Source organism: Schistocerca gregaria, chromosome 4 (assembly GCF_023897955.1).
Source record: "Schistocerca gregaria isolate iqSchGreg1 chromosome 4, iqSchGreg1.2, whole genome shotgun sequence".
Classification (NCBI taxonomy): domain Eukaryota; kingdom Metazoa; phylum Arthropoda; class Insecta; order Orthoptera; family Acrididae; genus Schistocerca; species Schistocerca gregaria.
In genome coordinates, this window is record NC_064923.1 from 574,932,594 (window position 1) to 574,947,509 (window position 14,916).

Here is a 14,916-nt window from a genome sequence, read left to right on the forward strand (position 1 = left end):
AGCAGCTTGAAGGGTTTCCCACTTACACACATTTAATTAAATAAATGAAATATAAGTCATACTTCTGCAGTGAGAAATACACTTCATATGCTGTTCACTATCTTACAGAGTGTATCAATCTCTCTCTCTCTCTCTCTCTCTCTCTCTCTCTCTCTCTATGTGTGTGTGAGGGTGCACACCACCATACTGATTCACAGCCACCATCTAAGTATATAGTGATATTGTTGTGAGGTACAGCATCCTGGTGGAGGTCTTTCAATTGGACACCACTTGGGCGACTTATGCACCCTAAAACCCAATGGTACCCAATGGTACCATTGTGGCAAGGTATTTCAAGCAGTAGTCTGAACACTACACTGCAAACAGAAAGAAAAGACCCAACAGCATTGACGGCCGGGAGGTCCCTATCTGGAGAACTTTGGCCACCAGATTGCAAGTCTTATTTCAGGTGACACCACTTTGGGCAACTTGTGTGTCGGTGATGATGATTGGATGATGCAAACACCACCCAGTCCACGAGGGGAGAAAATACCCAACCCGGTGGGAAATTGAACCCGGGCCTGCTGCTTGGTAGGCAAACATGTTACTTCTTCCAAAGTAGTATCTCACCATTCACCAAAACTTTCTGGCTCATTACTCCATTGCTGGTCCTTACCATTTACTGCCCCTGGTGGCATCCATTATTTTCTTTTCTCAAAATTTTTCTGGATGGCTTCCACCTCCCTTTCTTTCACTATTTCTTCCAGTTTCACGATTTCTGCAGCCTTAAGCATACCCTGAGCCTGTTTGCTGCGTTTAAATCAACTTTTCCAGTGCTTTCTTCAGTCTACTTGTTCTTTTGCTTCCTTTAGATAGTTGGTGTTCTTTTCTTTTCTTTCTGAGCAGCTGTCTCATCGTCAATTGATTTTTGTCTTTCTGCTTTTCTTCTAATTCAAGTTTTCTTTTCCTTTTGCATTCTTCCTTATAAGCAATATAATTTGCAAGTGCTTGCTGTCCATAACTAATGAGCTGCGAGTCAGACACAGAAAGGAAATGGGTAAAACAGTGTTTAAAAATCTTTTGGCCATTGCTGCTTTGTCCCCTGTAAATGTGTGTTTCAAAGTGAAATATCTTCTCTCGTGTCCACATTTCCATGGGACAACTGTAAGTTGGGAATTCTTAGAAACCGCAACTTGTCATGTTCTTCCAGTTTTACATTTTAGTACGCTATTCAGTTATCTGCCTGTCAACAACTAATTGTTCAAGAGGAAGCAAATTATAAAGTGCCAAGAGTTCATTATGAAGAACTTCAGAAATTCACTCAAGTTTTCTCAAAACAAACTTTCAAAAAAAAAAAAAAAAAATCAGCCAAAAAGGTTTAAAGTCTGTTTCCTGCTATGTAAGTAACTTGTAAATCAGATGTTTTTGGTTTTGAAAATGTAATGTGAATGTAGTGAATAGTTCTGCAGATGAAAATATGAAATAAATTTCTGATATCACTGAATTTTTTTAAGCAGTCACAAGAGCATTGTAGAATTTTGACAATAGCAGAGAATTCTTTTTAGAGGTATATGCTTAAGATAGTAACACTGAATACCATCCCACTGTTCCAAACTCCTGTTGACTGCAGATCCTAAAGTAAGCCATCTTGCAGTTGTATGCCTCAAAAACTTTCTTTCCAACAAACAGGTGTACTGTCAGAATAATGGTAAATATTGACCAGAAATTGGGATGCTTCTTGACCTAAACATTCCAAAGCCTTTACACACACATTATGCATTACACGACTGTTGCCAGTTTCTATGTTTAGAAGTTGTCTGCCTCAGGTCTCCTGGTAATCACCATCGAAAACTTTTTTTTTTCTTCATTATGCTCATCTGATACTTGTGTATGGCATTTATCTAGGGATAAGTTGGCTTCAGAAAGTGATTCACAGTTTCTGATGTAACATTACACCATCTGCTTTTCATATAAAGTAAGTTCTTGGGTGACAAGTTGTTATGCAACACTTACATTCTAGCCAAAATGTAATGGTAGTTCGTAATTCTTTTTTTATTTTTAATTTCGTTAGTTACATTGAAACCCAATGTGTAATATGATGAACATGCTGCTTCTAACATACGTTCCCTGATATATGGTGGCAGTCCATCAGTTATTAGATCTCTCATTTTCTTAGACGAAAGTGAAAAATGTTCAGGAACACTATCCACATCTTACTCTGTCAACCATGGTAGAGGGTACGTCCCAGATGTTAGGATTTCTTCCTGTTCCATTCACTTAATGGCGCATGGGAAGAATGACCGACTGAATGCCTGCGTGTGTGTGTGTGTGTGTGTGTGTGTGTGTGTGTGTGTGTGTGTGTGTGTGTGTAGTACTTACTCTAATCTTATCCTCACGATTCCTTTGCAAGTGATACATAGGGGGCTGTCTTATAGACACACACTAACCATTTAAAGCCAGTTCTCGAAACTTTGTTAACAGACTGTCTTGGTTAGTTTACGCCTGTCTTCAAGAGTGTGCCTCCTCCAGTGTCTCTCCCATGGATTATAACCAAACCTGGGACCATTCATGCTGCCCTATACGTTCAACACCCCTTTTAGTCTTATCTGGTACGAGTCCTACCATGTGAGTAAGATTCTAGGATGGGTCACACATGTGATTTGTAAGCAATCTCTTTTGTACACTGATCGCACTCCCCCGGTAACCAGTAAACAGAAGTCTACCATCTGCTTTACCCACCCCTAGGTATTTTTACACGTTGGCCAATTCCAAAAGTGACTCATTGATATAGTTTTTTGTTTTGTGAAGTGCAAAATTTTACATTTTTTAATATTTCGAGTAAGTTGCCAATCTCTGCACCACGTTGAAATCTTATCAAGATCTGACTGAATATTTATGCAACTTCTTTCAGGTAGTACTATCGGGGTTCATCAACTTAAAAAGGTAACAAATATCAATTGACAAATCTATAAAGAAAATGGAAATCACTTGATTTCACTGTCCAAATCTATTCAGCAATTGTGGAACTATCCTAGGAACTTGACATCCATATTGTTCATGCACATACCGATCATTTATGGTTGCTGAACATTCTAAATGTAAATGATGTAGTCCAAATTTACTGTCAAAGTTGTACTTGTGTTTTGTTGAAAGTGAATGATTAAAAATCGTCTGAAAAACTTTTGCCTCAAAATTAATAGAGCAAGAACACATACTGCAAAGTAGTTCACTTTCACTAAGTTTTTTTCTCCATACAGAAATATTTCAAACTATCCAACATGCACAGACTTTACTTTTCAAACTATCAATCTTCGGAAGCCGATCACTATGAAATTTGCATTTTCTCCGACTCTAAAAGCAGTACCTCGTTGCCATGCGCTGCACTTCACTTCACAAGGTCACCCAACACAGTGCTATCAGCTAAGGGCCTCAATTGTTGTCTTGCTATACATGCTTTATAATTTTCAAGGTGCCCAGCCCTAAATTAGCAGGAGCAGCTCCAACTGCTGTCCTCCCCACATTGGCAGCAGTCAGCAAGCAGACAATGCATTCCTTTGTTGGTGAGCGGGTGACTACTGATCACATGAGAACATGGCATGTTGTGTACAAGCCAGCAGCTCCACTCCCCACAACTGCCATCAGCCAATCACAAAGTAATTTTCATCGGAGTATAGATTTTATCTACTTTCATCATTGGAGCATTTTAAATGAACAAATTTGGAAACAAAAGTGAGTGACTCATTTTCATCCTAAAAGGGCAGAAAAGGTGACAAAAATTTAAAAAGGTGACAAATTTTAACAAGGTTACAAAGATGACTGATTCCCCACCCCGAAAACACGTATGATATGATATGATTTTTGTATGAGACTGAACTTGGGAAATATCTTTGCTTGAGCGATATTTTTCAGTACCCCAAGATTTTAAGTGTTTAAAAGAAGTGAATTGATTTGCTTCTTTGTTTATTTTGTTGAATGCTCAAAGTGATAACTTCCAGATTTCATACATATTTAATTTTTTAATTGCTAACTGCCATATTTGTTTGAGCATTTCCAACATGACAATATTACATGTGTTACTGACACGAGTGTGATTCAAATGAAAACTGTAATTACTTTATATTATGTAATGCTGAAAAATGCAGTAATATAAGTTTTTGATGTAATCCACATGATGTGTAAGCACACATTCCACCACTTTTTGAAGTACATGGTTACCGGATGAGAATTCTTAATTCTTTTGATTGTGAATGCCTCTCCAAGTTTCACCTACACAGAAGTTACACATCTTTTAAACTTTCTGCACCACTGATACCATTGCTTCAGGGACAGAAACGAATAACAATACTGCACTTTCATCTCACAACCCATTTCCACAGTTTTAATAGCTTCACTGCACAAAAAATTTGTCACAGACTGCTGCTCCAACATGATGGAAACTGACAATGGGGAAGCCATCATTGCACTCCCACAGCTACCTTTTTTGTGATGCAATAAAGCTGCCAATGGTTCGTCATTTGTCAAAACAAGGGTAACTCCTGCCAACCCGACGACAACTTTTAGGAATTTTACCGCATTTCTGAAGTTTTCATTTGTTACCAAGGTGAATAGTTGCTTTACCATTACCAAATATGTTTTAAATCTACCTTTGCTAGTATTAAAAAAAACCATGATATTTATTTTATCATAAGGGCATCACTTTCTCCATGCAAAACATAAGTGGCAGTATTTTTGTCCGATTTAGGGTTCCATCTAGAGTGTTATCTGTATGTACATTTGCCATGTATTTTTGTATTTGGCACCAACAATTTTGACTAAATTTCACTTTGGCATGCAGCACTACACATTTCTTGATGTGACACACAACAAAACAGTAATCAGAAACATGGATTTGAAGAAACTTTAATAATACACTACTGCACATTTTCTTGCGTTGTTGGTGGATCCTTGTAGACAATGTGTTTGAGAGGCATAGGGAAATGAAAGACTTAGAGTGCCAAGGGTTAGGATGACTGATGCAAAACTGTAGTGGAGAAATAATTTAGAAGCTCATTACCAATTAACTTGCTACAGAAAATGTTTTAATATCTACAAAATTAATATAAAAGCAAATAAGAATACATTTTCAGTAATGACATAAAAGTATTTCATGGTTTATTACAGGCAGCCATGAGACGGTCTGCGAGATCCATGACCTCAACGTGACCTTCACAGTGCCTCTGGAGGGATTCCGAAATTGCAGATTGGCCATAGTATGCCCCTGCAATGGCTCCTGCCATGCTGGCAATAGTGTCTGTGTCACCACCCAGAGATATGGCATACTGGAGCGTACGGCGGAAGGGGTTCTCAGTCTGAAACCCATAACTTCCTATCAGAATTTTTAAAAAAATACATTTACTTTGACATGCATATCATAACTAGAGCATTATTTACATATTCTATACTCCATTTGTATCACTTCTAGTTGACAAATTCTGCAACTAATAGAAAACATGAGATACAAGTAAACAATATATTAATGACCAAAGACATGCACAATGTGAAGACTTAAAACCACTGATGAGCTAATATATTTTGACCACTGCCCACAGCATGACTGAATGCCACCTGGTGACACACAGGGAGATTATTATGGCCTGGGAACAAGCACTCCAGAAAGGGTGAAGCTGATCAGCTATTAACGTGCTACTGGTGAGCACCTAATGAAAGTTTTTGAAAGATGGTGAAACCACGAGCAGGTGGCAACGTCTTGATCCATGCCTCACCATGGGATGCTGAGGCTGAAGAGTTGCCCATTCTGTAACGCAGGATAGGAGGATTTGACAACTGCGTACAATGCTGGCACGGAGATAGGTATTTCAAAGTACATCGTTCAACATGGGGCTCCGCAGTATTTCAACCCCCAGGAATTCCCATGTTGACCCAATGACATCATCAATTATAACTGAATAGGGCACAAGAACATAAAGATTGGACGGTGCAACAGTCGAAACATGTCTCATTAGTGAATCATTTTTTCCTTGTTAATCTACATCAATGGTCATGCCTCTTTATGCCGAAGTCCAGGTGACTGGCTGGTCTAAACATGCACCACACCTCAGATACTGGTGGGGGCAATATTATGCTGTGGGGGGAGGGGGGGGGGGGGACATTCATTTTTACTAGTGTGGTACCTATGGTAGTAGCTGAAGACACTGTGACAACTGTGCACTATCAAAGCATTATTGTGGACCACCTGTCCTTCACACTTGATGTCTTCCCAGATAGTGATGGCACTTTCAGGAGGCTAACCGTGTGTCACAAGACCAAATTTGTGCTACAATAGTTAGGAGCATGATAGTGAACTTTATGTCCTGCCACCTATTTGGTCTGATCTCAACCAAACCCAAATGAACACATCTGGGACCCTATCAGATGCCAGGTCTGTGACCACAAATCACTGGCCTGTAACTTATGGGAATTGTGGCATGTGCGCGTAGACATCTGGCCCCCACACATCCCCAGAAACCTACTCGAGAACTTATTGAACCCATGCCACACAGAATCACTGCTGTACTGCACTCCAAAAGTAGACCAATAAACTATGATTCAAATGGCTCTGAGCACTATGGGACTTAACATCTGTGGTCATCAGTCCCCTAGAACTTAGAACTACTTAAGCCTAACTAACCTAAGGACATCACACAACACCCAGTCATCATGACCAATATACTATAAGCAATGTTTTCCCTTATTGGTTACACTATACAATGAGAAAAAATATGTGGAAAGAATACTGTAAAGGAACTTGCATATTACAAATGGAAGCAGCTAACAGCTCTCACATTCAATAAAATATTGCCCCAAGTGCACATTACCTCAATATCAGGGATAGGTCGTAGAGCACGCAGAAAGCAAAACACAGCAGTTGGAACAGAATAGAGGGCAGCTATGTTTGTCCCCAGTAAGTCACAGACTTTGGTGTTGATATCATCAGGGCTCCCATCAGCATCTAGCAGGTCCAGTGCTACACTGAGCTGCTTCTGGTAAGGTCGACATTCTTCCATCTCCACTCTGAAATGTTACGTCGGTCTGTAACGAATATTTTTACTTTCTCAGAGGGTTGTATTTACTGAATCTCTATGAAAGAAAGTAGCTCCTAATGTACCTCAGTTAAACTTCAGAGAATGTTTGTAGTAAAAATAGAATAGCTGCTTAAGAAAGTGAAGTCAAGTCAGTCATAAAATCTCTCTCAGAGGTCCGCTCATGACAATTTAGAAATAGTAGCAGTAGAAAGAGGCTGAAGAGTGAAAGTCCATCTAAATCATTTGCCTCCTTTCCCTCTCATAACACGTGACCTCTAGTGACTCACTCAAACTTGAAGGGCAGGAGGTTGTCAGTTTCATCGGAAACATCTAATCAGAGTCTCTCGTATGTGTGCCAATCACAAATGCCACGCAACATGCAGTTTGCTACCACAAACAAGTGCATAATTTTTCGTACCAAGAAAATAGTTAAGCATAGTAATTTACAGATCTCTGAGACACGACAAATGGACCTATATCAGACACACTAGCATTACTAGTCTAGAAAATACAGAGCAATAAAAGATAAATGTCTTATAGCAAATTTATAACTTTTACTCTAATCATCCCATGAGTATATGTGATTGCTCAAATGAAAGATAAAGCAGCACAGAACACACATCTAATCCCAAAACTGACCATCAATGGTTCTTTAGGTGTTACAGTAAATTTAGTATACTTTGTATTTAGTGCTTGTGAAAATATTGAAAAATATAAATTAGAATTGCAATACGCAAAGCATGGGAAAATATAGCTTAAGACAAGCAGATTGAAGGGCCACAAACCACGGTGATTCTAATGTCGCACACTACATAAAAACTAGAGATATGCTCGTACATACCATGTATGAATGTTGCAACTTTGGATAGCATGTAAGAAGTTTATGTCTGTAACATTTGTGATACTAAAAACTGCTATAGTATTTCAAACTGATTATACACATGGAAGCACGCAGTGTCCCATGAGGAACAGTCAGTATTCAGCAATATGACAGGAACAACCACTTGAAGCAAAAAGAAGTATGTAATAAGAGTAATGAGTAGTGTAAATCCAAGATCATTTCAAAACCTATTCAAAGAAATGGGCATAATAACCACAGCTTCTCAGTATTTTTATTCCTTAATGAAGTTTGTTGTAAATAACACATCTCTTTTTCCAACCAACTGCTCAGTACACAGTATCAATACTAGGAATAACAACAATGTACATAAAGATTTAAAATCACTTACTCTTGCCCAGAAAGGAGTCCAGTATCCAGCAACACATTTTCAATAAGTTACCAGCAAAGATTAAGATTTTAGTTTCACACAAGGCACAATTTAAACTTAGTTTAAAAGAATTTTTGGTGGCCAACTCCTCCTATTCCATCCATGAGTTTCTCAACAAGTGCAGTAGACCATTTTCATTAAAATTTATTATACTTTAATTTTTGACAATACTTGATTGTATTAGCCAAGTAACTAGCTATTGTGTGAAAGATGGATTAAATGAAAGCAGATGTAAGCATTAAACCTGTAAATATTAGAAGTTTAATGTTAATTCATGTACATAATTTTACTGTTTATTGACTGAGGATCATTAACATAAATGAAACAAGTTTTTGTATTGTGTTTATATGACATGTTCCACACCCAGGAGGATCGCCTATTTTCTGGCTCTATGGAATGAATAATTAATCTAATCTAACTGTAAAACATTACAATGATGAGGTAAAATGTAGTTATTTCATGGTGTTGCAGGTAAGTGCAGCCACACATGCTGAGTGATGGAGATCAGCCTTTTGGCAGACAGTGGTGATGCGATACTGTACGTTGTGAGGCACAGTGAGGTGTACTCGAGGATGTGTGGTGTAACTGCCACACATTTTGATTTAGTGTAATTCTGGCAGACTGACAAAGTCAGATAGTTGCAGGACTCAGAAAAATTCTGGACACTTCTAGACTGAATTGTTTGAGGTTATGTGGATTCTGATCTATTTTGATGGATGTTGGACTTTAAGTACCTGACGCCAAGTGTGGACATGCTAGATAATTGTACATTGGGATAAAGAATAATAGCAACCACGATTACCTACGTGACTCAACATGCTGTTTTTTGCTGAAATTCATGTATGATCAATGGACATTTACCTGTGGTTTAACTTAGAAAAATACCCAGTCTCTCTTATTTAAATGAGTTGCACTGCTACTCCCGAGATTTATATGTACTTGTAGAGGACGGTTTATTCCCAGTGGGCATAAGCAAATGCAAACAACCCTTCTTTGGGCCTCTAGATAGAAATAATCATTAGAGCCAAATCTGGAAAACGAAGTCTCAGGAGAAAAGAGGTAGACTTTTAAAGTCACGTACAGCAATATATTATTGTAGTTTTTATTCCCGTATGCTCACACTAGTGACATCTATGCCAGCAGGCAAATAAACAAAGCAGTCTATAGAGAGAAGAAATGGATACTGAATAATAAGTGCAAAATTACTTAAGGTTACAGACTTGTGATAGTGCAGGTAATCATGCAAGCCCATATACTACTCAGTTTTGTTGTTACAACAGTAGAAGTTCAGTTTGCTGTTCATAATGCAAAAAATTTGAAACAGTGTCACGAAGATTTAGGTTCCACCAACCATTACTTTTGTTGGTGTACGAATAAAACACAGCTTGCAGGTTGCCGTGTACAGTACATTTCTTACTCTTCAATAAAACATGTAAGCCCCGCCCATTACCCCACGACTAGACAAATGGTTGTTACACAGCCTCTTCCACTGTGTGTGTGTGTGTGTGTGTGTGTGTGTGTGTGTGTGTGTGTGTGTGTAGAGGACACTATCCGAAAGATCAACAATCTCTACCTGTGCCTACTAACTTACTAACATCTCAGCTATTCAATGAATGGCTACCTTTACTCTTTCCCGTGTTTGTATTGCACCATGCACTTTTTAGTGCCATACTAGTCACTCTGAAGAATACAATTAGGTGAGAATGTGTTAACCATCTCAGAAATTACAAGCATAATGCAATGAATACTATTATACATGATAACTGAGTAAAATGTGCTATTCTAGGCATATGAGAATGGAATGTGTAATAGAGCATACCCATAATCGTCATCCTCAATTTCATGCATTTTATTCATTAGCTCCTTGATGAAGGTTGTAGCATCTAGGCCTTCCGACGGGATGCTCTGTAATCCTTGATAAACTGCAATAGCCTGGAGTGAAAGCGAAAGACAAACAAAATTAATTTTTTTAGTTAAAAAATATACCTTAATCAATTACTCCATGCAAGAAGTTTCCACTTACAAAGTGGCATGTATACCTGTGAATAGGATTACTACTACTAGTAGTACTACTACTACTACTACTACTACTACTATTATTATTTTCAATTATTCCCTTTTAAAGAGAGCGTTTGAACTTGAATTCCTTTATGATGATTATGTTTTTTCTGAGCCCAAATTTTCTTCATTTGTTGTGGTTTCAAATTTATGTTTTTTGATTATGCTCCTGAATTCAGTTATATTTTCTGCATCGTTTACTGTTATGTGTGGTTGTCTGAGGTCCTCTTCAACTTCTTTTATCCATTTTGTTTTTCCCCTGCCTGAGTTGATGACTTTAAGAATTCACTTTGAAATTCTGTTTTCATTCATCCTGTGGATATGTCCATAGAACTGCATTCTTATTTTCCTTACTGTATCCATAATCTTGTATGTGTATTTATATAATTCTGATGTTGGTCTCTTCTTCCAGATTCCTTGCTCTTGTATCGGGCCAAAAATTTTCCTGAGAATTTTCTTTTATTGTTTCTCTATTTCTTTGATTTTAGTTTGCCCACCTATTTGTGTTGTGAGAGCTGGTAGGGGGCAGGGCGGGAGAGCGGGTAACAGGGCATTGCTTTGCAACCAGAGTCAAATGTTTGCAACAGTATCAATATGTCTGCTGCATGTCAATGATGTTTACAACGGTTTTCTTAAGAACAGAAATAAAACAAATGTCACATTGTGTGTACAGTTTTGTTGTAACTCTTCATCAATTCAGTACAAGATATCTGAATGGTGACTTTGAAGAACTGAATAGCTGCAAGAGCCTTTCACACAGAATGAACTAGGGGAATCCATGTCGTTCAAAGATTGTTTTGCTCTTCTGTCAATCGATGTGTGTTAGGGCAGCTGACGATTGTAGTGCTACATGGGGATACAGGATGTGGTGTCATACGCTGAGACAAAACCCTCTTTTTACGTATTCAATCTTCCAGTCTGCAGCGAATTGTGTGCTGTTTTGAAACATCTCATCTGGCACAAATTGTCAATTTGCCAGCAACTCCTGCCTGGAGCATCACTTTTCACAGTCACAGTCAATGCTGAGCTATACAGGTGTAACAAACAATCCATCCTCATTGCATACCCTGCATAATTAGCACTCCAGGAAAAAGGCTATTGTGGAGAAATCAGCCTACAGGTGGTTGTTTTTGTTTTGTTGGAAGAATTAATGTTCAGGTAATGTCATGCTCTCAAAATTCTGACTGAAAGACTTATTTTTTCCAGCTCTGTTTTTTTGTTTTATGTTTAATCATCAGATGACATTACTCTTTCCATTCTGATGTGAGAGTTGTTACATCTTTGCTAAATTTGTGATTACTGTGCAATCCTACACTAGTAGAGTCCAGTAGCACATATTTTTAAAGTAGGGTAGTTTTCAACCAAAAGAGCATTATAAACCCATATGGAGGTAAAGGTGGGACCTTTTCCCATTTTCTCTTAACTGCTTGTTTGTTCAGCCTCTCACTTCTCTCCCATCATTTCACCAAAGGAGATGTTCCCTTCTCACAAAAGACATCTGACATTTTTGGATTCTTAGCTTGTCATCTATGATGGCAGATCATTTTTGTTAGTCATGAAAGTGCCTAGTGCATAGCCATAAGAGAGTAAATGCAGCAGATGGCATATAACAGTGATCCATGTGGACTGTATAATCTCTAGTCAAAACATTTCTCCAATAGTCTATTGAAGAAGTGATATAACAACTTGCTCCTGTTCCCTTTCTCTGCAAACACCTCTTTCATAAGTAGGCCTACACACCCAGTCAATGTGTCACAAATACGATCTTGTTCACTTTTCATGTACACATGAAAATGAATTTGTTCACAAAAACCACAAATATCTTCATCAGCCGTCAAAAATTCATTGGGAACAAATGATGAGGGAGACACACAATTTAAATGATAAAACTGGTCAAATTTTGAATCGAGGATCAACAGTTAGTCTGGTTATGAGGTATATATTTGATATTGAAACCTTGCTTTAACTTATCACAGTTCTTAATTGTTGGAGGAAAGGAATGATTTCATGGAATACTGTTGCTACTAACCAATAGTCACCAAGTGTTTGCTTTATAAGAAGAGAAATGATTAACAATAAACATGAGTATATAGGCTCAGTTTTTTAATAGTTCACTTTCCCCACACACTATACGCTTGTAACTTTTTCTGTCTTCGTTTTTTCACTAAATTTGATGACCAGTCTCTGATTTCAATATTTCCACTGGCATAAATCACCCATTGGTGTGGAAGTCTAGTCAAGAGATGCATCCATATTGACAATTCCTTGAAGAGTGTGTACAAGTATGTCAACTGCATGCATTCCAGTCTCTCATCTGCTGTCTGGTATTTTAAGCAGTGACGACTGAAATAGATGACTCACAATATTCCACACCATCATTTTCTTAGCATATGACCAAATTATTATGTATTTTACTAATATAATTGTTTTACAAACATTGTCAGGAGACATTTTTGCAAATACAGTACTACATTACCATTATTTTTTGTTACTTCCTGAACATTCAGCTGCACAGAAATCTATCAGTATTTGTACCATCACCATCTGTTTCTCTTTCTTAACCAGACTGACAATGCTTCCTACCAATGCATCAAAAACTTAACTACAGTCAAATTTCACCATTTCAAAGTTGGGGCATGCATGAATAGAGAGAAAGCAAACAAAAGTAGCTAACAAAACTGGCCTGCAATAACACATGGTAGCAATAAACAACACACTGTTGAGAATTACAGCTAATTCAGATTTGGATAACTAGGTGGCAGCATAATGCAGACATTTAAAACAGTTCAGAGTGATATGTCCACTACAAATATTTGCACACAACAAGAGCCAAATTCAGGTACTATCTGCCTGTCTACAATATGTTAGGCAGTAAAGTGATGTTTTACTGCTGATGTAGTGTACAGATGAAGTTTATATAAGTTGTTTGTCTTTTGCTAATGTATACCTTAACTCTTTCCATATCCTTGAAAGTTTTCCTCAATGGGATTTATGAAATATGTTGAATGAAGAAGTATGTGTATATCGTGTGGATTTAGGATGGTCAACAGCAATGTTATTAGTGCAGTGAATAGTTTGGGATGAATGGCTGTGCTGAGAAACTTGGGCTCTCTATTCTCAGCTCATGTCCAGCTGTTTCTGGCTGACCCACATAGAGTAGGAGCAGCATGATCAGGAAGAAACAGGGACACCTTCAGGAAACAGTTTCAGATAAAAGAGAGAGCCTGTTTACACTGACAATCACAAGACAACTGACAAAACTCAAATTTTATTTTACTGTGTACTACCTGAAGAATTGCACCATCCCTTCCCAATTTATTTGTATGTGTCAACAGAGCAGACTTCCTGGCCTTCTCAATTAGGGCTGGGTAGTCTTTATGGTAGAACAAAGCTACTGGAGCAACTCTCATTGCCCCACCATTGCCCAATGATCCTGCTCCATCAAACTGTTCCTTTGCTGGCCCAAAAGGATCTTCACACTTTTGATCCTTAAGTTTCATAAAAACTCTGACAACATTTTGGCCATAACCACGACGTGGACTAGCAAAGAATTCTTTTACGAATCTGAAACATTAGAAATAAAAACCAATTAGTATTAATGGTTTTAAGAGTATACCGTCAGAGTTTTTAACATATGTATGATAATCTTTCACATCAAAATGAAATGTCTAGACTACAGCCTTACTGAAAACTTAAGTCACTTTAGACAGACTCAGGTTTTACTTTAGAAGACTATTTCCATATTTTGAATTCTGTGTAAATTGTCTGGGTTCAAGTGGACTGATATTTGACAACCTGTTCATTAAAAAGATTAACTGAATAATAGATCTAACTGATAGCAGAAAACTGAAAATTTTTCTTCAGAAAAATACAGACAAGCAAGTATACTTATGAATATGACTAGTAGCATCACTTATAATCATATGCAAAGCATTTTTTATACATCATGGAGCTTGGAAGAAACAGTTTCTTTGCATATAGATGACATAGATTGGCTTTGTATATAATTAGACAGGAAAAATGATGTCTAGCTGATACTCTTATGATGCAACATTACAATACTTGGAGGTGTCAAAAACAATGTAACTACTACCTCTTTCTAAGTTTTGTTTGGGACCATTAATAGTCAATTATTTTTCACAGTGCTGAAGCAGGCACCATTTGCCTGCTTCTCTTTTGTGACAAGTTTCCTCTGTGCAAAATTTTTCCTGATAATACAATATGTTTACTATTGAGTCCCTAAATCTTTAGTATTTTTACTTCGCTTCAAGACCACAAATACCATCATACCTTAGGAAAGATCTCCAGCAAAGTTCTAAGCAAGTGCAAAAATAAATAAATAAATAAATAAAAACTAAATAAATAAATATTGCAGGTGATTCCCGTTTATCGGAATGGCAAAAGAACAGATTCGCAAAACTGCAGACTAATATCCTTAACACCAGTTTGCTGTACAATTCTTTAACATAGTTCAAATACAGTGATTTTCTTTGAGGTGGAAAAACCACTGTCCACATATGCACATGTTTAGAAAGCACCGTTTGTGCAGA

At 37.6% G+C, this 14,916-nt stretch overlaps 1 protein-coding gene across 1 annotated transcript in view; it reads right to left on the bottom strand.

The window, feature by feature from the left end:
* Window positions 1–5,035: 5,035 nt before the first annotated feature.
* The window catches only part of LOC126266925 (ADP-ribosylhydrolase ARH3-like), a 40,721-nt gene continuing 30,840 nt past the window's right edge, over window positions 5,036–14,916 (bottom strand). Inside the window, exons 4-7 of the mRNA XM_049971616.1 lie at window positions 13,654–13,930; window positions 10,128–10,240; window positions 6,834–7,029; window positions 5,036–5,327 (exon numbers count right to left, since the gene is read on the bottom strand). Coding sequence (XP_049827573.1) covers window positions 5,124–5,327; window positions 6,834–7,029; window positions 10,128–10,240; window positions 13,654–13,930 — 790 coding nt within the window. The 3' untranslated portion in view covers window positions 5,036–5,123. The remainder of the gene's footprint in view (window positions 5,328–6,833; window positions 7,030–10,127; window positions 10,241–13,653; window positions 13,931–14,916) is intronic.